Consider the following 24,917-nt stretch of genomic DNA (forward strand, 5'->3'; position numbering starts at 1 on the left):
TTACTAAGAGTTGACTACCTTAAATCTGTGAAGTAAACAAGAAAACTGAATATTAAAGACAGTAGCTCAGCATAAAAAATGTGATATGCCCTTGAACTTATAACACTGCAGTAAGCAATTACCTTAAAGAAGCCACCCACACAACAGAACTATGGCTTTGTTCCTTATCTTCAAAGAACAAGCCACTTGCATCTGGATCAAATCCTTTAAACAATACATGAACACTCAACATCAAAGCACTTTCATTTTCTTCAGTTATTTAATTTAATTAGAGCTAATACGGACATGAATTTAGACACTGATTGCTGTATAGAAAATCCCCAGAAAATATGTTCAAGAAATCAATCAATTTGGTTTTTAATTTCATAAAGAATTTTTCCCCCAGTACCTGACAGGAGCGCCTCTGCTCTGTGCAGGTTTCAGCAAGACTGTCACAGTGCTGTCAGTTTGATTCAAAGGTGTTTCAAGTTCATATGGTGGCATAGAGGGTGCTAGAATAAGAAAAGAAAAGAGGAAAATAAAATCATTATTCTTGTATTTCTTCTTTCAAGAGCTGTATCTTTATTTTAATATGCAATTTTAAAGACTTCTTCAAATACAAGGAACGTACTACAAGTCTAAGGTGTTTTCTGTTACAATGCAAGTGTGAGACGAGTGTTGAATAACTTCAGGGAAAAAAAACCAAAACAACAAATACCAAATAAAGAAATACCATCTCACTGCCAATTTCGAGACAGGAAACAGATATTAGTGGGAGTAGGTTTGCAGAAACTATTGAGAATCCATGACTTGGAAATGAAAAGTTATCTTAAGAACAGCATCTGCAAATGTGCATGCTGAAGTGACTTGTTTTTGAAACTAAGCCCAGCTTTCTCAGTATGACAGCTGTATCAGGATGCACTCTCATAGTTTGTTTTTCCTGGAATTTTAACTATAAGTGTCCTGGGTCTATTGTCCACCAAGACAAGAATTTATCTTAGTCTGAAGCCCCACTCAGCACTTTTGCAAACTGTATCTTCATTAAAGATTTACAATTGTGATTAAAACAAATGATGCCTCAGTTATTGCCTTTTACTCTTGTTACTTTCTTCACTGCTGTCATCTACTCACATTTGTATCATTACATTGGAGGGAAGGCTACTCAGTTAATTGGTTATTTGACAGGCTGCCGTATCCTTATTGTTCACTTGTTAATGGTGCTGCACAATTAACAGATTTAAAGGCTAGAGAAGCAAAAAGTGGTCATTGCAATAGTCTCTTCTGACTGCAAAAATAATGCAGGGCAATTAACTTCCCTCAATTAATTCCCACTTGAAAGGGAAAACACATTTGGTGGGAAGGAGACCTTTTCCTTAGGAGATTCTTCCAAAGATTCATTTAGTTCTTCTCAATTCATTTAGTTTCATCTTACTGGATACTTTGTGTGTACCATACCAACAGAATGTAATATGCTCCACATACAGATAAGTATCAACCTCTAGCAAATTATTTTCAAGTGTATTTTCCAACTATTTACATTTTTCCAGTAGTATCTGCATCAACTTAAGAGGTAAATGAATTTCTCTCTCTTTATCCATAGCACCCTACCTATCCAAGTAAGGATTGAATTAAGAATTGCGCTACACTCCACAATTCCACAGTCCGCTGTGAAAACATTAAAATCTTCATTGCTTTGCATTGCTATTAACCAGTTTTGAAATGTTTCACAAATAAAAAAAATCTTCAAAAACCTCCATCTTTTGTATGTTGAGAGGGTGTTACTCTGTTTACAATCCTCAATAAAGGACCCAAACATTTAGACTAATAATTTTAAATAATTTGAATACCACTTAAGTCATACTGCCACACACTACTTTAAAGGTTCAGGCACACTTTGCAGTTTTGAAGATTCAGAATTTGTTTACATAATGCCCCATTTTGAACCTGACCATCCTGAAAAGAAGCATGGACAGGAACTGTATCTTCAAAAAGCTGTATGAACTATGAACGTTTTCTGAGTACTCCCTCATTTCTTGTCCTTTCCTCCTGCCCACATCTTAGCAAGTCTTTTGATTTTCTTAATTTATGACTCCTAAGTCCTTACATGGTCTCTTTACTAATTTAAGTGTCCCTACAAAGCCCAAAACTGGTTTCCTGCCCCAGATATGAGTTGTGGCTCTTCCAATCATAACCTTTGTCCTGGCTACTTTTTCTTTTCTCCAGTTTTCCTTGTCTACATTAGGACTCTTCCTCCTCCACACTACCTACATCTAAAGAAGGAACTTATTAATAAACAGAGAAAACAGGAAATAGTCATGTAATTGTAAAATAAAACACAACAACTATTTCCAATACATAAGAGCACTATTCAAAACACTTGACAGGAAATTTAGAGATTTTTATTCAGAAAAAAATGCAGTCCAGAATTAGAGTAGAATGCAAAAACTGGTCAAATTTCACCTAATCTATTCTAAAAACACTGAAATCTTTCATCCAGAAATGTTCAGGAGTTCTGTCTCACATCTGTCCAAAATGGAGAGCACTGGCCACATGAAAGAGCCTCAAAGCTTTCCAGTGAGACAATGAGATCACAGCCAATAGCACTGCAAAGAGGGTTCCATATTCAACAACTAAAATACCAGTCAGGACTTTTTAATTATATTAAAAAATACACACATTTTGTTTCCATTTTAAATTCATTAGCAATTGGTTACAACTACCCATGGACAAGGCATAAACACTTCTTGTTAGTACAGTAACTAAGAGGAAGCAATGAGAGAGTGGGGTGCAGACAAGACAGTCTGCAGAACCTTGCCACATGAAGACTTGGAGGTTGGCCTCACTCTCAAGCACTCCTGCAATGCCTGTTCCCACTAGGGAATTTTTGTTGGTGGCATATCATTTTTGAAAACAATTTAAAGATCCAGTACTATTCCCAAATGTCCAGATTCTCATCCATACACAGTAGTCCCCATTCCTCATTCTAATAAGGGGTGGTCTCATCATCCTAACTCATAAAAAGTTTTGCTCTGTCAAAAATTGATTTTTGACAGAGAAAATTTCTGTTCAGTATTTGAAAGGAGATGGAAAACAAACTCCATCTTTGCTGATCAGTGTTAATTATGTTTCACGTTCCACACAGAGTTAATTCTCTAACTTGAAAATTAGCAACATTTTTGTTTCTCTACAAACAGCTGTGTTGGCAATAACTTCCACCTTGCATTAACAGTCCTTTCCTATAATAAGATAGGAGAGATTATTTTATTTCTGATAAACACTTGTCAGTTTTATTGATTCCAGTGAGGACAGAAAATGACGAATGGAGAAGTATACAGATTGAGAGTTAAAGAAAAAGAAGATTTTGTACCCAAATGCTTTCTGGAAAGCCCAGTTGACCACAAATATGTAAGGTAATTTTCTATAAATATTATCAAGAGGCCAGTTTATTACTGAACTCCCAGTTTAATTCTGAAGCAGACTGTAGAAAAGCGAAGAATAAAGGGATTTCAACCGTAACTTTGAAAAACATTTTGTCATGAATTACATAAGAATTTTGGAGGATGCAATAATATTCCATCCCCTCAATGAAGTGTTCCCCTGCCTCAAGGGAGGGCTTGAAATATTGGTCAAGGATCTGCAGAAGTGACAGAGTCATGCTGCTGTTATTTGAAAACCACTAGTCCTGATGTTCTTGTCTGATACAGTTTCGTACCCATTTCAGTCCCCAAGCCTGTTAGGAACACAGGCAGCCTGGCAGCTAACTACAGTTTCTAAGTGAGCTCTAGACATACAGCATCTCTGCTGTACTCTCAATTGTTCATGGCTCATTAAAGAGATTTTCCAGCACTGTTACTGTTCTAATTTAGAATCATGTCAAGGCTGACTAAGCTCTGAATGAACCCCTCATCTTCAGGTCCAAAAAAACCCTATGCTAAATGTTGCAACTGCAGCTGGCACTGGCTGCAAACACATAATTCACAGGGGATTCTTGAGTGATATGTTAGAGCTGTGAACAGGAATTTCAAAATACTAGCTAATATTTAAGCACTTCGAAGTTCCTCAGATATGGTAATATATGTCACTTTGACATCTTCGAGGATGAAGGTGTTCTTCCCTTTTTCAATTTGCTGCTTGATAAATTCTAAAGAAGTAAACAACAAAAGAATTACCTAACTCATTATCATAAGAAAATAAGATTATTTGATCAAGTACCTGATATTTTAGTTGTGAACTGATTTGTTATTGGAGGTCCGAAGCCTTTAGCTGTGCTGGCTCTGATGGTAAAAGAGTAGGTGGTGCCAGGATAGAGTCCAAAAAAGAGATAGTGCGTTTCATTTCCTAGCTTTGAGACTCGTCCACTTTGATTGGATAAATCTATTTCTGGGTCAAAAGAACTGACTGCTTTGTAGGTGATCTGCAAAAGAATAAGAAAGTTATAAACTGCCTTGAGCAGATGGACAGAGATTGCATCTTTATCCAGTAAACCCTCCTGATGTATGCGCTGTCAGACATTTTATGATAAGTTATCTTACTCTCTTATACTCTTCAAATCCCAAATCCCGCAAAGGGGCACAGGAACTGAGTCGTAACTCATATGAGTTATTACTTTTATAGATACAGAGACTTAGAGGCAGCTAGATTACAACTCTAAAGGATGGGTTCAGGCTTACATTAATTCCTTCAAGATGCTGGCTTTAACAGTGTCACATTTTGAATTCATCTTAACGTTGGTTTTGATCAGCACAAGTAACAAAACCAAAGCAAACAGGTAAAACCAGAGAAATGACCAAGAGGGGGTATACCCCCCCCCCAGTTCCAGCTGACTTTACTGTAATTACACTTTACCCTGAATAAGGTTATCTGTAAAAGATGATAAGGGCAGCTTAAGGCAAACTTTTCAGAAATTGGGTAACGCTTCTATTTTAGTCTGAAGCTTAGCTATTACAATTGCTAATTTGGATTTTTTCAGGTTATTATATTGTACCTAGGTCAGATTCTCATTTGGAGGGAAGAAGAGATAAATGTTAAGTAATATATGCAGAGTGTATATTGTATCCTCAGTTCCTTCCTTGATTCAAACAGTATTTTTAGTTTTCATTAGAAATGTTAATGTAAGTTCACAGTAAAACTTGATCCAGACTTCTTCTATTAATTACTGATTTCTGTGCACTGTAATGAGAATTTAAAAATATGGACACGATTTAAAAATATGAAAGCCATTAAAAAATTAGAAAAGTAAAAATTATTCACCCCTCCTTTTTGCTTTTAAGGTTTCATTTTTATGTGAATAATTCCAAACCCCTTATTATATAAAGTGATAATAGACATTCTTTTTGCTATACTTATTCAATGTAATTTTAATTAAGAAGACCCATAATACAGCAAATAGACACATCCAAGTGTCGGTGTTACACACCTTAAACACTTTCAATTTCCTAAAACCTCTGACCTAATGAAAATTGATTTTTATACGAGCCATCTAATGTAACATCAATGAAGTGCTGAAAATTAGTAATAAAAACCTTCATACTATTCAGATAAAGCCCGACCTTATTACAGCAGATATAGGCATATCCTCTACAAATCCTCATCCATAAACTGAACTCAAGGTGCCTTGGAAAGCACCCAACTAACCCTTCTAATTCTAACAGATGACAGAAGATTAAACCACCAACTGTCTGAACATTTATCAATAAGGAAATTAAGGTAACATACTGCTCACATCAATCTCCCTATCTCAATACAGCTGATGGAGTTATGTGTGTGTACATTTAAGGATGAACTGCCCGGATACAGTGAGTGTACTCAGCAATGGAATTAGATATGCAGGCATGTTCCTAAGTAGAAATGGGATCCACTGCCGTGTGTTTCTATGTACATAAATCTAGCAACAGCAACAACATTAACATTTAACTAAAACATTCTGATCTCTGAACACAGGCAACTGTCGTGGTAGCTAAAAAGTTGTTAGCTTTACAAAAATCAATTCATACTTTTTCATAACATTTTATCCTCTTACAATAAAGTAGTTTTCAAAACAGTATCAATAGGTTACCATTCAATTTAACTTTTCTTTTACACTGTATCTCATTTAGGTGGGTTTTTTTAAACAAAGCATTTCAATACCAATTTTGTAGTAAGGTCAGGTAAGAAGCTTAACAGTGATTACTGTCTGACAGCTTAATCTGTGCAGTCTTTTGTCAATTTTTCTAAGAGGTATTCAGGCAGAGCTTCCACATGAGAAAAAGCAGTGATTTTTAGACATCTAACAACATACAATTTCGTTGAATTTGCATTTTAAAAAAGCTAGATTTTTTTAAATTATGCCTGCTTGTTTCTGTTACAATAGGCTTCCTATAATGAAGCCTATCTAAATGTGACGTTGACTGTAACCAGTCTTATGTCTCTTATTTTTTAAGAAATTTGCTAAGATCTGTCTTTTAATCTTTAAAATAGTTGATCTAGAGTACTAGATGGAATGCTATTGGTTCTAGATATAGCAGGTTTCTTAAAATTGGCACCTTAAGGACATGCTGGGTCCTGGATAATCCACTCCTAAATTACATTTACTTTTAAATGGCTACTGTTTTTAAAATGAAGTTAATTTCACATAAACTGTGAGAACATATTATTTTTTGTATGATTATGCACTTTGGAAAATCAAAAGTAGACATAAAACGTGGGAAATTTCTAGATACCTCATACAAAGTAATCACACCATATGTTTGCGCTGGCTCTCTCCACTGAAGAAAAATCTTCTCTTCAAAGGTACTCCCTTGAATGGATTCAAGCGGCACAGCACTTGGGACTAACAGATTTAAAAAAAAAAAAAAAAAAAAAAAAAAAAGTGGTTTTAAGAAAAATCTCAGAAGGACACACTCTATTTAAATTCTTGTACTGCTGAGGCATGAAAAGCATCCCACCATAATTTCCCCAAAGACTGAAGCAAAGGCCAGGGTAGCTCAGGAGGAGAACGGTTTATTTAACAAGACAGTGCCATTATGCGTCACCTTCAGTGCGAGAACAAATTAGTGAGCATCACACATTTCCTGTAAACCTCTACTGATAATTAAAAAAAAGGACAAATCAGCTTTTTTTTAAGGAACTAGGTGGTATCTCAAATAGGAATTTTTGCAAGTAAAATCTACTTGTGATATCTACTTACCAACAGTGTTACTTCCCAAAGGGGAAAACATATTAAACATTCATATACAAAAACGGACAAGCATTGAAATAACAAGGTATACTTCCAGAAGACAGAAGTAGAAAAGTTATCTTGGAAAGATGAGCTACATATTGCATTGAACAACAACATTCACTGACAGTACGCCTGAAAACCTACAACACAATGGACATAAAAAATGTGAAACAGTCAAAGTAAAAATCTGACATTACTAATTTTTCTTGAAGTCTCAATGTGGGAGAAAGACCTGTGAAGAGTCAGGGACATCAGAAGGTTCTGATTAAAGGTATGCAAGTTGCTCTCAGGTATCTACTTGTGTTTGCCATTTGTTCTGCAACCACTGCCTTATCCCCAAGACAATTCAATTTTCAGAGGAGACATGGACACGTATCTGTGATTCTTTTGTAACAACACTGGCAATGTAATGTCAAAAAAAAAAATCCAGAAAAATGCACACAGGACTGTTGTGAAGCAAAAGGCATTATGGCATCAGCACTTTTACAGAAACTCCATGTGAAAATCCAATAGAAAGATACACATAACATATTCTATTTGCCACAGAAAGAAGGTGGAAGTGACTTGCTGGAGTGGTTGAAATAATTTCTCAAACCCCTTCCTGAGATTTGCTCAAATGGTTAAGGAATAGAAAAATCTGCAAGCAAGACATTTACTGACTCCTTCCTGTTGGCACTTCTGGTACTGAACTTCCTTCTCTTACTGTTCCATGCTGTTGCTGTGGGAGTTTACAAGGTTTAAGGCTTTTTAATCATCTCTCCACAGCTCTCCAGAGAGCTCCTTCCTCTACCAAGTGGAAGCTCCAAGGATACAGGTTCTGAACTCGCTTACTAGTCCTGTGTGCACCAGTAAAATGACAACTTTAGGGAAACCTTCATTCTGGGCACTAAACCTTGTTTCCAAGTAGGAGAGAACTGGCAAAACTCATTTGGAATTTTGTAAAGGAAGAGGAATAAAATATAGTGTAAATAAGCTGGAAGTAGAGCAAAGCACTGTGGTAACCTCTCAAGTTATCTGACGGTCATAAACTCTGAGCAGTTGTCACCTACAGGGGTGGTTCAAACACTGGCAGAGGTCACCTAGATATGTACTCAGCTGTACAAGGCCTTGAGCAATCTGCTATCACTTGATCTTCTGTGAGCAGAAGGTTGGACTAAATAAACTCTGGAAGTCCCTTGCAACCAACAAAATCCTGTGATTTGAAAAATTATGAGGATTATTTGGGTCAGTATACTCTTCTGTTTTATACTCAGATTATATACTTCACTGAATGCATACTCTACACTAAAAAGATACAATTTTTTCAAGGTATTCTCTCAGACACTGACACTGGTTTTTAATAGGTCCTGAAATAACATGAAATTCAAGAGGGTCAGGAACTAGACATTTTAGATAAAGCACAAAAACATCACAGACAACAATAAGCTCTTCAGTGTTGTCATCCTACAATTGGACTGAATTAAATTTAGAGCATGACAGCACAATTAATTCTAATTAAACATTTTTTTGTTAGCTATGCTTTGCTGAATAAGCTGCATTAGTAACTGCATATTCCTAAATTGTTTAATTTATTCCCTCATATATTTTGATTAGAAATTAGTACTACATAAAACCAATACAGCATGCATTAAATAATTTAATAGGCTTAAATGACAGACTTCAAGTATTTATTACAAAAGAAGATCATCATTGCTGAAGTTTTTACTAGAAATATTTCCATCATGTTTTAAGGAAATCTATCATTGATCTGGAAGAAAATATAAATCCATTTGTGTTTAGATTTCAGACGATTAAAATGGAAGGAGGAGAGATTTGTTACATAAAGCAATGCCAAGTTATTTGACGAGTTTCCTTTGGACTGTATGCACTTGAAAGAACCAAAACCAAGGTCAAAAAACTAAGGTACACTTGTAAGGGACTATATATCAGCATAGAGTATTCTGGAAAGGTGAAACTGATTCCTGGTACATGACCAATTCAACAAGGAAGTCACATTTTGGTATCGTAGCTAATAGAGCTTCAGTAAACTCTCTGCATGTGTAATCAAACCAATACCAGAGAAGACTTGAGAGGATGATATAACAATTTTCGTAAAATATTACTAGAGCATTGCAGAGACACATTGCCCAATTCTGCTGTCTCTGCCTCAAAAAAGACATCAGCTAATTACACGATTTATTATTTATTATTTATTATTTATTATTCATAAAAATAGAATGAGTTTTAAAAAAAGATCCCAAAACCCCATGAGTGGAAAATTAATAAAAGGAAGAGAATAACTATGTATTTCAATGTCTGTATAAGGAATATAGTGTCTGAATTAGCAATGGTGTCCAGTGGTTACAAAGCCAAAGACAGAGAAACTGAAACTGCAAATCAGGAGGAAATATTTAGTGCAGAGCACATCACCCAGTAGAGGAGCTTCCATGAGGATACTGCTGACAATCACCTGAAGACTCTTCAAACTTACACTGGAACTTTAGAGAGGGAGAACATAGTTCAAGCAGAAGTTACAAGTTTAATGATGAAATGATTAAACTATCGTGGGATATTATAGGTTATGTGAAAGATCACTCTAATAATGAAGTTTTATAAAAATTGTTGAGGCTGGTATAAAATCTGTTACAAATTTAAATCAAAGTAGAACATGCACGTATAGAGAAAATGTATGCTCCCAGGTCATGCACCATGTATATGTAAACACAAAAACTCACCATCTTCATCCGTTTGCACAACAAGTTCTTGGCTTTCTTTCCGTCCTTCGGGATTCATCAATACTAATTTGATGCTGACATTTGTGTATGGTGATAGGTTGGTAATTGTGTGCTGGGGATGTGAACTCTCTGTATCCCAGCTGACTTCCTCTCTCACTTGCTCCTGTCCTCCAGCCTGGTAGCGGTAATGGACTGTGAGGTTGTAGCGATGGCAACGTGTGACATTATACCCAAACGGCTCCCAGCAAATAGTGATCTGCCTAGATTTGATCTCCACAACCTCCAGTCTTCGTGGCCCACGCATCGGATCTGCAAAATTACCAGCACAATTCTGGTGTGACTACTTCTTTGTATTATAATAGTCACATGAGAAGGAAGTTGTACAATTCTACAAGTATGACAGATAAGCAGAAACAGAAATCCATTGCTTCATAGAATGGTTTTATAAATATATATATAATAATATATAGTATTATATATATATTATATGATATTATATAGAATAATAGAATATTATGTATAGAATAATAGAATATTATGTATAGTATACTAGAAGCATAGTCTCTGAAAAAACAGGAAAAAGTGGAGAAAAGAGTGTGCAGTGTCTTCCGAAAAACAAAGAGGAAACAAAACACTGAAAAGTTCTTATGATTCAACTCTAATTGCATGATACATGCGAGATGACACTTTTTTACCTCTCTGTTGCTTGCAAAAAGTAAGCATGTCCGATTTCTTTTGCACAAGTTATTTGTATTAACACTTTCAGAGCAAAAACCTGCACAAAACAATTATCTAAAAAGAAAATGTTGTTTCAGAGTAAACTTGCAAATATATGTTGATTTTCTTGCAGGATTGTTCATACAAAGGCTAGATAGCTCTTCAGCTACTTATTTATTTGTTTTTAACTTAGACTGAATGCAATTTCTCAGTCAGTTTGTCCAGGACATTATGTTATTATTCCAATTTCTTTAGAACATCATAGGGTTTTTTCCCACAAAAACATTAGCTGCTAGTAGTGCAAATACCTCAGAGTGTTATAGTGGTTTAGCAAAGACACAAAACAAACAAGATATTCTCCTGCATTTGTGCTTTTCTAGAGATCTCCCAGTTGAAAATGAGCCATCAGTAAAAAGTACCAACATCTATACACAAGCACCAAAGATTGTGTTAGATAAACTTAATTTTTTCTCAGTCCTACTGGTCACAGCAACTGAGACAGAAAAGTGAATTAAAATTTCCACCATATTACAGCAGAACCACTGAGCTGACACCCCCCACGTTTTCAAAACACTGCCATTAACAGAGCTATTATACATATTTAGCAATAATCTGGGTTTTTTTCATATTTCAGTCCTCAAAAAGATTAAAGACAATGTCAGGTTTTATCCACTGCTTCACTAGTTAAACACTTAGAAGACTTTTAATGAGTTAGAACACTCTTATACGTAAACAAATTAATATGCATCTTCCTCCTTTTATGTTTATTAATCAACATGTCTTCACTAGGAATGTTCTAAACAATTTACACAGGATTTCATCTTTTTACTTTCTAACATAATCCCTGCATGCTTAAAATATTTGTTCAAAGATGTTATTCATCTTAACTCCTTGAAGAAAAGGTGTTAAGAAATTGCTTGTTCTAACATCTACAAAGAAGGATATTTTTTTCCCCCTTTTAAACCATCCAGCCGCTTTTTAAATTTCTTTAAATTAATTTTCACTGTCTAACAACGTTGATAACCAGTATAGAATATTTGGCAATTGGTGAAAAAATGGAAAAACAAACCAAATTCTAATCCTGGTCACCTTTCTAGTGACTTGACTGAGAGACAAAAATGTCCCCACTAAGGATAAATTGCTGTTGAGCCATTTATCTGCTTCCACATTCAGGCATCCCACCCAGCTAAGAATTCTGGCATCTGGGAGCTTTACCACATTTCTCTTGCTACCACAATTAAAATTTATATGAAGCAAACCTCAAGGACTGGCATATGGACTCAATAATTTCCTAAACATTTACTTCTGTGTAGTTCAGACATAAACTTAATGGAAAATGAGTTTTCCTGTTTTGTTTTTTTTAATTTAATTTCAGCTTCTAAGAATTTTTTGTTTTAGGTGAGATGATGAATAGCTAAAGACACTTGAGAGGTACTGTGTAACTGTAATTGTATCTGAATGGGCTAAACAGAAATAGAAAACCAACAAAATTGAGATGACCCTGACATACAACATTAAACAATTGAACAAAGCTCCTGGCTGCAAGAATATGGAACAGCCTGCTTAGCTCCACAGTGGGCATATCAGAAAATTCACAGGGGAGCTGAGAAATCATTTTGTTAGAGATGTAAACCTAATTCATAGCATTTTAAAAGAGAAATTGAGTGGCTGTACAAAATATATGGATCAAAACCTATCCAAGATTTCTGCCCAGGACAAAGGTATTCTTATGTCATGTTACCTTAATAAAACGTACAAGTTAGCCCTCTAGTTAAATCTAAGAGAATGACAGCTACATTTTCACCTCCAACAAAAGAGACAAGGGAAAAAAGAGTTTAGATTGTAAAAGATAGAGACTATACAGCTTCCCTTGATATTCACAGGACAAAGCTCATCAGACAAGGCCAATACCCTGGCTGCTTTGGCTCCTGACTTGATTCTGTAACCCATAGCATCAGATAGATAGACAGCTTGTATCCGTTTTTCCTACCATTCATCCAGAGATTATGCAACTAACAGGGCCCAATGAACCCTGTCATTAATGACTGTTTTAATGGTGCTATTTTTAACCAGAAAAATAGTAGTTAGTGCAACAAAAGATAGAAAATGAAGCTTCAATTTGATCAATTTAGCAACTAAACTGAACTTCTCTGGGGTATCACTGTGTACAACAGAGGAAATATTTCACAGAATGGAATCACAGAATCATCAAAATTGGAAGAGATCTTTAACATCATCAAGTCCACCTGTCAACACAGCACTGTCACTGTAACCCCATAACCACTAAACCATATCACCCAGTGCCAGATCCTGATGCCCCTAAGCACTTCTAGGGACTGTCACTCCCAACACCTCCCTAGGCAACCTATTCTAATGACTGACCACCCTAACTGTGAAAAAAAATATCTTATTATCTGTCTATCTATCTATCTATCTATCTATCTATCTATCTATCTATCTATCTATCTATCTCTAATGTAACATGGTTCTGAGAGCACAGCACATTGCTTCCAATACACTGGAAGGTATATGCCCTTCATCAGGCAGGATGCAGGATACCTGAGGAAAGGTAACTGTTAAGCAGCACTAAAAGAATGACAGCTAATGACCGTGACTTAAAATAGAAACCTGAATTAATTGCTACAGCATGACGACTTCAGTTGGCTGATTTTATTTTCTGCAGAATTTATCCTTTCCCATGGAGAGTTCCCAACTTTAAGTGAAGTAGGCATCCTTCAGAGACCCCGCTATTGTACTCACGAGACTTGCACTAACTATCCCTGTGAAGTGGAAGGCTGTCATCCCAGCAATGGTCTGTTGTTGTTATCTTGCACCAGGTAAGGTAAGTGATAGCTACACAGAGAAGTGTCACTTCACAGTGCTGATCACAGCTGAAATCACACCTCCTAGAGCAGAAGAACAAGGAGTTCAACACACCACACCGACTGTATTATATACAACATACGTAGTTCATAGCATGAGCACCATTTGCTGAGCATTTGCCTCCTCCTTGCTCAGTAAATGCCACCTGCAGGAGTTACACAGCCAGATCTCTCCACCCACTGCAGATTTCTAAGTGAACCGAGCCTCTGTTGCTCCTCAGTACTCCAGCTATTTTCTTACACCTTACTGGTACAAATCATGAGGCAAATGGGGAAAATGAGGCTGCCCAACTCATAAGAGAAAAGGTTTTCCTCCCAAAGGAACACACTGTCTGTCAAGCCCTGAAGCTTAGCCAGGTAGTTCTTTACCCATTCCCCTGCTGGTGCCTGCAGCATTTTTCATACTGCTCTTCTGCCAGGTTCAGCAGGGAATCAGGCAGTGAATTCTGACAGTTGCAGCTCTGACCTGAGGGACCAACAAGCCTGGTTCTAGCCCTTGGCAATTTAGCATCCCATTTAATCGGTGGTCTTGGCTCCTTCTCTGCTTCACTCTGTTTTCCTGAGAATATGGAGCACAGGCTGACAGACAGGATCAATTTCCATTGCAGCTGCAATTCACAGCTCATTTCTCTGGAACTTCACTCTTTACCTTTTACCACAAGTACAATGCTTTTTCAGAAACTCAATTTCAGAATCACAGAGACATTTAGGTGTATTTTTAGCATCCCATCATTGATCATCAAAACTTGGGCTTAGGATGAAAACTCAAGACTGGAAGTTTTGTCTTTTCATCACAGCCTGCACAGACCTGCTGAGATAAGAAGAAGAAAGGAATGGCATGGTGATTTTTTGCCACTCCATGGTACTCTGGTAGCTACAGACATCTGGTATGTGTTAGATACAATTTGAAAGGCACCTAACAATAGGAATTAAGAATTTATTTATTGTATAGGCAAACTATTAGTGGAGTTTAGCTATGCAACAACTCTCAGGACTGAAGTTTTAGACCAGACTATTGTCCTTCCACAGAAAGTCAGGGATGGGTATAACAGGATAATATACAAATTTAAGATAAAAAGTGAATAATTTGAGATTTAAGTTATCCACTATATAGCTTTTTATAACACAATAGTTAATTAATAATTAAATGTAAAGACTGCTTTACAGATTGCCTAAGCAGTCATGTTCAAATCACTTAACATCTTTTCACATCAATTCCCTCTGAGTAAACTGAGAGCCACAGTATTCTAGCACCGGCATCTGAGGGTATCACATAGAATTTCATGAACACCTGCAAGGAGCTTGCACATTACAGTGATGGAGACCACCTACAGGGGAACACAAAACATGGCTTGTGAGCCAGCTGCTATCAAAGTAACAACATTTGGTTTGTTTCTAGAAAACAAATCTCTACATTTGTATACATCTACAGCCAACACCGAACAAGAATACAGGTAAAATAATTTACTTGTTTGGCTTGTCCTCAATTGATTTGAAATCTAATCTACACATGACTGCTAACAATTCAAGGTTGTTTGCAAACTTGGTAAGACAGTTTTGTAAACGATCACATTCAACTGTGATGGTGTGATTTTTACACTGCAATTATTCTTCATCTGAGTTCTTCAACAACAGATTGAAGTTCAAAAAGAGCTCTTCTTTGCTCCAAATGCCACATGCTTTATCTGGTCTGATAACAGATCAGGGTTTTTTGAATTCCAGTTTGCCAAAAACTGGGGAATGCAGTAGAGCAAAGAAACAATGAGCAAGATTTTGGGTGGTGCAATTTCAGAGTTTTTTAACACATTTTTATTTAAGTCAGATTTGTTAATACAAAGAACTGCTTTGTAGTTAGGATTAGAGGAAGAAAAGGAACACTTTACCACATGATTTTTCATACTGTCCATTATTTGGGTTATAAAAAAAAGTATTCAAACAAGGGGAGGGCAAACAAAGAAACAAAGGGACAAGTGACTCATGAACAGAATCAAAATCCTAATATGATGATGGTGGTGTGATTGTACTGCTTAGTCCCACTATTTTAAAATGAAAACAAAGACTAAGCTGCCAGTGTGCACAAAACTGTTGAAGATCCAGAAACAACCTTTGAGTTAAGAGCGGCACATTAGAGGTTGGTCATTTTATTCATCTCAGTGCACAGCATGTTCAGGAAACAACCAAAAATGTTAAAAACCAGCAAAGAATAATTGCAAATTTGTGAAACAGTGGTGTCATATGAAATATCTCAATTCCTCTCGTGGAGCAGCCATGGAAATTGATAGCAACAGTTACTGAGGTTATTCAGGTAAACGCAAAAGACCACAGAAGATAGCATCTCCTGGAAAGATTACAAATGATTATATATAAAATTCTTACCAATATTTCATATTACTAACTAATAATATTTCAAAAAGAATATGTTTCTACTTCTGAAAAACCAGATGCCTCCCACAGAAAAGCAGCACTTCTATCAGACTTCTAAATGTACTCCCTGACACTTTAAAAAATGTTGTGATGCAAGACCTGCAGAGTTTCAGTGCTAATGAAAGAAATAACAATGAGACAGTAAAACTGAAATGGTAGTCACCTGCAAGGCCACAGAGGAAGGAATAATCAGGTTTTCATATATATAAAATATAGGCTGAAAACTAGACAATAAATGCTTGTGCCAATTCTGGGCAAAATGGCTTCTTTTTAATAGTATTTTTTTTAAAAAAATATTTTCTTCTTTTTGATTGTATTCTTTCAATTATATTAATTTGTCTTCCACAGTCACAATGCCAGTGAAAGAAGAACAGAAGGATGTACATACTCTAAAATCAGCATACTAGCTTTGAGCAATAGCCTGTGGGGATCTTTCTGCACCCTCGTTACTGCAGACTTAAGGGCATAGAGAAGCAAGAATAAGCACACAATTCCCTCAGAACCTTTACTATCATAATCAGAATCCACAGCGTCACAATGGACAGAGAAGTGTCAACAGGACTAAACTGAAGTAAAAAAAAAAAAAATTAAAAAAAATCTCAGTGCACCCACTACCACAGATAGTTTTCCTTCTCTGGACTAAACCACTTCCCATCATCTGAGAACTGGAAGATTCATATTTAGAGCATGTACTTCTACTCAGCCTCTATTTACTGGTCAATATGCCAACAGTCTACCATGTGAAAGAAGAAAGCCAGCATCTCCCAAAGCATCTCCCAAACTGCCATGAAGATTACACTTAATCTTATATTAATCTTTCGCCAGAAGATTACAGCTAATGCCATTTTTCTTCAGTGTGGAACCAGATGCAAGACCATGCTTCCACTGATTACTTTCTAGTAATTGAATACTTTAAGTATTGTGTACGTAAACCTTATGTATCTCTATCAGGTATGACAAAAGCATGTTCTCCTACTACATATCCAAAGAAACTGAAACTCAGAAGAAACTGAACTACCTGGCCAATGCTGAAGTTCATCATAAAAGCCACAGAACCGCAGTACTCAGCCTCATTTCTAACCCATTATAAAACAGCATTGAAATTTACTTTTTTCCTCTGTACTTTGAGGCCAAAGGAGGTTAGTTCCAAAATGTGGGAGCTCAGAAAATAATAAAATACTCACAGCTCACAGCAACAAAATGAATAGGCCAAATTCTTGTAATAAGCCTGCTTGAATCCTCACTCACTTCACAAATTCAAATGTGAGATACAGTAGATGTCTACTTTTTCCAGGAAGGATCCTAAATACTAGTATCACATCATCACTAGGATCATTTTTTCTGTGGTATTTCTAGATGAGACACAAGCTAAGATATAGGAATTATTGAGAGAGAACCATAATACTTAGCCAACTATAGAAGATTCATGGAGAGCAAATTCTAGTAAGCATCTAAGGCATCAGCTCACTGCTTATAAAAAGTAAGTGTAGCTGTTGCTTGAAACCAGATCAGGCATTTGATCTAATCTTTTAGTAATATATTACTACAAGCACTTGACACAGAAACATGAATGAGTAATAAAATCATGCCTGAGAAGTTTCCGTAACTTTTTACCTCTTCTCCAATTCATGGCTACCCATATTCCATGAGGCTTATGTCTTCAGGCTGACATTCACATTTGCAAAATATATTGGTCTAATCATCAATAATACCCTTTTAATCATCCACTACATCCTTTTAAAGGTAATAACATTTTTAGGTGTTGGTTTCTGTACAGTATTTTCTTTCATGAGAGGGTTGATATGAAGGTTTCACTTCATAGTAAAATTTAAATCTGAACCCATGTAAATTGAATCCCATATTTCTTTATGTTGTCATTTTACAGGTATACTCTGAATGGTAAATAATTTAAATTCTAATACATTTAAATAAGGTATGAAAGAAAAACATAATTTGATATATTTTTGTCAAATTACCTACATTACATGATTACTCCTCCACAATCAAAATCAGATTTTAAGTATGAATGATACAAACAAGATTACATTCCAAATCTGCAACACAGATTTTTGTTGCTTGTTTAAAATGACATACCTAGCTATTCAGTAATCACTTTATAATAACCCCTTTCATTTCTAAATCTTCTTAGCCATCAGCCACTAGTGAGGAAAATGCTGGCAGTGGTTTCTACAACTACACATTAGTTCTACATTTCATGACAAGCTAATTCTACAGAGTTTGAAAGACAGGCAAGCACGTGTTCTTAAGGTATTCCTTCTTTTGCATGAAGAAAGCACAAATCTAACAGAAAGGAAAAATAAAGAGTGCAGACATATACTTTCCACTTCACACATATGGCAGTAATAATTTATCCCAACTTCACCCAGGAACTGCCATGAACATGTAAATCAAGAAGAATTAAAAGGTGATGACAAAAAACTCTCAGAAGAATTACCATGGCAAGATGGCAAATAGAGTGCCTATTTCTGGTAGAAGCTACATTTCTTGGCTCTACCTTTGATAGATGCTGGATCAGAATGATCTTTGACGAAAACTGAAATCAAATAAGCCATGGTGCATATACTGTCCCTCTCTATCATAGATCTATCATAGGCCTTTAAATTTAACCCTTGGATAGAGTTACCACATGACTGCTTTACAGTGTCATTATTGTCCTTTTCTATCACTTCTCCATGGCTTCTTAACACAACACATCATCATCTGATGAGCTGACACAGACATGTGTCAGATGTAGGCAGACATGCACCTCCACACCTTCAGAAGGTGGCACAGACTTTCAGGCCAATTTATACAGAATGCAGATCAGATGCTGCTCATATGTGAGAAGATGCAGGCAACACAAAAGAAGCTGAAGGTCTGAGGAATTGCTTTTGTGGCCATCTGATATACCTCCTCCACACATTTATCAGAACACAGAACTGTGTTCAGTTAATGTAAAACAATCTGGTTTCATGGGTCAATACATATACTTTCAGATATACTAAGGAATGGTGCAGGTGGATGGCTCATAATTAAACATATTCATGAGAACAACAAGACACAATTTGACCACACACTAAAAAGACGGATAATTACATTAATGTAACACACACTCTTCTACTCACTGCTCAAAAAATGGGGATGCAGGAGAACATTAAAAACATTTAGAAGTTCTAGTGTGAGGGAATAATCCATTTTTCTAGTCCATTTTCCTAGAAATGGCTGGAATACATTTAGGGCATTGTAAGATGGTAAACCATTCTCTTCATATGCCAATAAAGTATATGTATTTTTTACAGTGCCTCAATCACCTTCTAATTGTGACTAGTACTAATGGCAAAACATACACTGTTGCTCTAATGTGTGACAGATTAGCATGCTCAAACTCCTCACATTTTATGGTACAGCTGCCTGAGTTACCCCTGAAGCCAACCAGAGAAAAGATAAACCATTGTGTAAATTAGTGAAGGTTTCAGCTGTTCAATACCTGCCCTGAAAGTAGAAGCCCAGAGACTGTTTATTATGTTGCACGAAAGAATAAATGGGCAATGCTGTTTCACAAATCAGTCAGAATAAGATGTAGCAGTGTGTTCTGGTTATCACTGTGGGCTATCACCACTGACAAATCACATCATTTCAGAGCTGTTGCATACAGAGGTGGTAGCTAAATTGGGGATTGAAAACAGAACCTAGATTGAACCTAGATGACAGGACAACATGGTCATATAAATCTACGTAGAAGAAAAAATGCCACCAATCAATGTTACTCATCTAAAATGTGTATTTACCATTCTTTCTAATCTGACATGTGCAATCAACCTTAACCAAATGATGTACAGTGAGATCAGTTCTGACAAATAACTCTCAAATGCATAAACTTGATAAATGAATCAGATTCTCTGCAACAACTGGTAAAAGAAACTTTGAGCTTACATGCATGTCAAAGGGGAACAGAATATTCTGTCTTCCTACTACAGTATTATGTGCTAACTACCATAAACATGTAAGTACTGTATAGTTGATAAGATCATCTGTTTAATTTGTGACAAAACTCACTTTCCGAAAGAATCTCCTATGTATTTGCCACCCAGTCTGGATACATGTCCTCATATTAGATCTGTCCTCAGGACTTTTACAGGAGCTTCATCCAAACCTGAGTAGTTACTAGCTACTAAGTAATTTAAGATGTTTTTTCATCCACAATCTCAAATGTCATCTTTGTCTCTGATACTAAACTTTGTCACTAACTGAAACACTTGACTTCAGTATCAGTTGCAGCATTCAACTATAAACAACATTTTGTAAATTAAAGTTTTTGGAAAGTACCTACATTAAGAGGACACATTCTTGATTTATTGGTTGAATATACTCAACCTTTTTTTCCTGCTAGATCTAGAAAATACTTCTAGAAATCCCACACATTGCTCTTTCTCTGGCAGATGTTTCTGAATTTTCCTGGAACAGACCAGGAAGCTATTTACAACCAGTCTTTGCTATACCACGCCCCATAAAAAGCAAACGTGTTTGCTGATGAAGGGAATTTATATTGTTATACTGAAGCATGAAACACAGAAGAAACCAGCCCATCATTGTTTCTGATACATTTTAGTAAGGAAATAAACTGCCAGCAGAGGAGAAAGGAGAACATCTGGGAAAAGGGGGTGTACTGGATGGTAAACTGGTTCATATTAATTCTTGTTAAGATTTAACAGTCCTAAGATTCCCATAAAAATGTATATGCCTGGGAATTTGGTATCTGCCTCAATACAGAAATATACGGTCTACTGACAAAAAGAATACGGATAAACAAACACAAGCATGGGATAAAGAAGAAAATAGGAACAAAAAAATGCTTTTGTGTAACGTGTATCACACATTAGTCAATCCTGTGTTGTTTATTTCCTTTAAACCATGCTTTATTTCCACACATGAGATCTTGAGCCTGTTTTGTTTATTTCCTTTCTCTAGTCCTACTAAAGATTAAACATTTATCAGGACTACATTTCCCTCTGTTGCCTCCAGCATCCCTTGCTTTAAACACTACACGTCACTTTGCATTGACTATGTCCTTTTGCTTCTTTCCCTTCCTCTAAACTTGGTCCTGTCAAATGGATTAAAGAACCTGTGCATTTATGCCAGAACCATAACTGACAGGGAAGAGCACAAAGCAGCCATCAAATATTCAGGAAGCAGAGGTTATGGGAGGTTGCTAAAGTACCTGTGAACGTGAGCAAAGGAGACGGCCCAGGACTACATTACAGTTTCACTGGTCCAAGACAGGTAGTTGCTCTTCTCTTGAGACAGAACCAAATGGCTCTGCAAATCACTCAGGAGCACTGGATCACAGTTTTACCACACAACTCAAGAAAAACACAGTAAAAGTGCACCAGATACAAGATGGTGTGACAGATTATGGAACTGCATATGACAGCAATTATATAAATCTGAAAACTATCTAATTCTATCATCAATGACTTGGGATTCAAAGTCCATTAAGCATTGTTTTTTTCCAATTGAACTGAACTAATGGAAAATAATTCTTATGCTGAAAAAGGTCATACACCAAGTAATAAAAAACAAGTACTGTACAGTCACTATTTGCAAGTTACTCTAATTTGAATTTATAAATTGATGACATCTGTTATAAATCATGCAGTGTTCTTCTAAACACAGAAGTTTCTCATTGCCAGCATTTCCCAGTCTTTATCACAATTATCAAACCGAAAAATTCAGGATAATATGTTACATAGAGATTGTGAACTGCTCAGTGTTTGCAAAGTTTTAATCTTTCAGTGTGTTTTTCCTATCATAACTGGGAAAAGAGTAAAGAAGAAGCAAAAAATCATGAAATCCAAACATATAAAAAGCAACAAACACCTACAACAGCTTAAAATCAGCAGCTCCTGGAGTTCTAGGTCAGTGAATAGCCACAGACATGTCCTCATTTAAAAATGAAAATGAAGTTTTAAAGCAGTTTAATTTTAGAAAATAGGAAATATTCAGAAAGATATAAACCATACATTTTAAGTATCAAAATTTGCATTTGCATGATAGAAAATATAAGCTCTTATTGTAACTCATAATTGAACCAAATGAGAAGGCAACAATAGAAGAGCTGCTGCTTTTGAATTTGCAGAATGGTGTAGGGTTCGTCTACTGTAATCTTGAATTATGATGATGCTTATTTTTTGGTCAGGAATCTATATGCAAATAGAAATGGTTTGCTGGATTTAGTATATATATCCACAGAAAATCTAGAAATATTCGTATAATGTATAACCAACTTAACTTATTCAACCAACTTATTCACAACTGAGCATCTGGTTTATGTTTATTTAAGCCTGCCAGTACAATAGCACAACTGCATTTTAAACTGTTTCTGTAGGAATAAATAATTTCATTGACTTTCAATATGGATTGTAAATTTCAGAATCCATTTCCAATAGGTAGTCTACAAAAACAGAAAGCAGCCATTAATAAGGTATTATAAATATTAACTGATCTTGCTGTACCAGATCATAGAAACATAGAGTTGGAAGGGACCCACAAAGATCATCTAGTCCAATTCCTGGCCCAGCAGGCAACACGCCAAGAGTCACAGTGTGTGCCTGTGAGTGTTGTCCAAATGCTTCTTGAACTCTGTCAGGCTGGTGCAGTGACCACTTCCCTGGGGAGCCTGTTCCAGTGCCCAACCACCTTTCAGTGAAGAACTTTTTCCTGATATCCAACCTAAACCTCCCCTGACACAACTTCAGGCCATTCCCTTGGTCCTGTCACTGGTCAGCACAGAGCAGAGATCAGTGCCTGCCCCTGCTCTTCCCCTCACAAGGAAGTTGTACCTGCAATGAGATCTCCCCTCAGTCTCCCCTTCTCCAGGCTGAACAGACCAAGTGACTCCAGGTGCTCCCCTTATGGCTTCCCCTTCATTCCCTTCCCCATCCCTGTGACACTCCTTTGGACACTCCATAACAGCTCAGTATCTTTCTTACATTGCGGTGCCCAAAATGGCACACAGTGCTCAAGGTCACGCACCACCAGTGCAGAGTAGATGGAAACACTCCTGTGAAGTTTTCCTGACTGTATCTCCAACATAACCCACACAGACAACATGGAAAAAAATACCCACAGAAAGACAAAACAACAGAGACTTCAAGTCCACCAAAGCTTGTTCACCATATCCAATCCGTCAGCTGAAGTCTGTGCGGATCAGTATTATCCACAGCGATACCTTTCAGTAGAAAGATACCTGTACTGGAGAACTTGAAACCTCAGCTCAATTTCTGACTTAGGTACTTGCCACTGTAAGATCATAGAAATCCCATTCAATACCACCGATCTGAATAACTAAATCCTCTGTTTGCAAAGTACTTTGATATTTATAGAATCATAAAACAGAATCATAGAAATGTTAAATTTGGAAAAGATCTTTAAGTCTGAGTCCAACATTAACCAGAGCACTGCCAAGCCCACCACTAAACATCATCCCCAAATGCCACATCAACGTGTCTTCTAAACACCTCTGGGGATGGTAACTACAGCTGGCCCCAGCCAATACACTGCAGGACACAGCTCTGAGGATGGGTAATCTCACTGTTTCCACTTGTCTGTTTCTCATGACTCAAGTCTATTTCAAATCACAAAAAAAATATTCATTCTTCCCAAACTGAGTCTTTTTTGTGTCTGATGGTGATTGGCAAGAGATCTGCTTCTCTTTACCTTGATCCATGACCTTTCCCACCCTATTTTTTCCCTTGTCCTGTTGAAGAGGGGCATTGAGAGAGCAACGTGTCAGGCCGCCAGAGCCAGCCAAGGTCAGCCCACCACAGATTAGTTTGGCAGAATTCATTGTGTATTTTTAGTTGCATTCAGGTACAGTGAGTGTTCCCTGGATGAAGAACACAGTATCAAGGCCTCCACAGATAGCAGCCTAAAATAAACAAGAAATTTCGCACTATAGAATTTTTTTTGTGTTTAATTTTTGATGAATTCATACTGCATTAAGTATTGGAGCAGAAAGCAATCGTTTCAAAGTATATCAGCACTAGCAGCATGTAACCATGGTAATTAAAACAATATTATTTTTTAAAATTACAAAAGACTACTCAAGACATATGAAAAGGAACGACCGAAGAAAGAATATCTTTCTTCCGATAACTACAGCTCGTTAAGTCTGGAAAATTATTAAGACACAGACATTTTTTACTCTTGCTAAACAATTAGTTAGATATGCCACAGCGTAATGATTTTAATTAAGAATTAAATTAAACAGGAGTTTCCATGGACAGAACTTACAAGAAGCCTTAAAGCAAATTACTGTTAGATGTCTGAGAATATTTTGACTAGCACTTCTCCTTCCCTTTGTTTAACTGAAGATTTCACTACCTTAACTCATATTTACAAGTATTCTAATACAAGAGTGGTTCCTAACTGGGAAAATACCACACCATCAAAACAATAAAAAAATTCATTGTTTTACTAGTTAAAGCAGAGGGTGCTCACATGACAGCTCAGAAGTATGTAAATTCACTTCAGCCCTTTCACTGAACCGAACATCTAATACTATCATAAAGAATACAGGTGAACAGGGGTTGGAGGGACTGGTCCCTCATACTGCAGGTCTTTGCTTATGACAGAAGAAAAAACTCAGCAGGCAACAGCAAGGAACCACTTCAGTGCTAATTTTTATAATAATGTTTAGCATGGTACAAAAGCATTCTTGATTTGACTCACTGATCTGAAACTTCCAACACTGGCTTCTGCCAATAACAAAAAAGATAAATTTTTGGAAGTGTTACAGTTGTTCAATATGGCAAGACTATCCCTGGAGAAAATCTGGTTTCAATTACGAGCTAAAATAAGAAAAATGTTTCTGTAAGCCCAAGTGTAGTTTTCTCTATGAATTCATGAGTGAATTCAGCCACTGCACAGCCATGATATGTGGCTGTCATAGCAAAACTTCTGAAGCCCAATGCACTGAAGAAAGATCTGCGAGTTCAGAAGAAA

General features: G+C 36.5%; 1 protein-coding gene across 7 annotated transcripts in view; it reads right to left on the reverse strand.

The window, feature by feature from the left end:
• The window catches only part of PTPRM (protein tyrosine phosphatase receptor type M), a 449,216-nt gene that overhangs the window by 202,830 nt on the left and 221,469 nt on the right, over positions 1-24,917 (reverse strand). For all 7 annotated transcript variants that reach the window (XM_058830649.1, XM_058830647.1, XM_058830643.1 and 4 more), the window contains exons 8-11: positions 9,892-10,200; positions 6,678-6,787; positions 4,192-4,393; positions 389-491 (exon numbers count right to left, since the gene is read on the reverse strand). In XM_058830649.1, the coding sequence (XP_058686632.1) occupies positions 389-491; positions 4,192-4,393; positions 6,678-6,787; positions 9,892-10,200 (724 nt within the window). The remainder of the gene's footprint in view (positions 1-388; positions 492-4,191; positions 4,394-6,677; positions 6,788-9,891; positions 10,201-24,917) is intronic.

Source organism: Poecile atricapillus, chromosome 2, assembly GCF_030490865.1.
Source record: "Poecile atricapillus isolate bPoeAtr1 chromosome 2, bPoeAtr1.hap1, whole genome shotgun sequence".
Lineage (NCBI taxonomy): Eukaryota > Metazoa > Chordata > Aves > Passeriformes > Paridae > Poecile > Poecile atricapillus.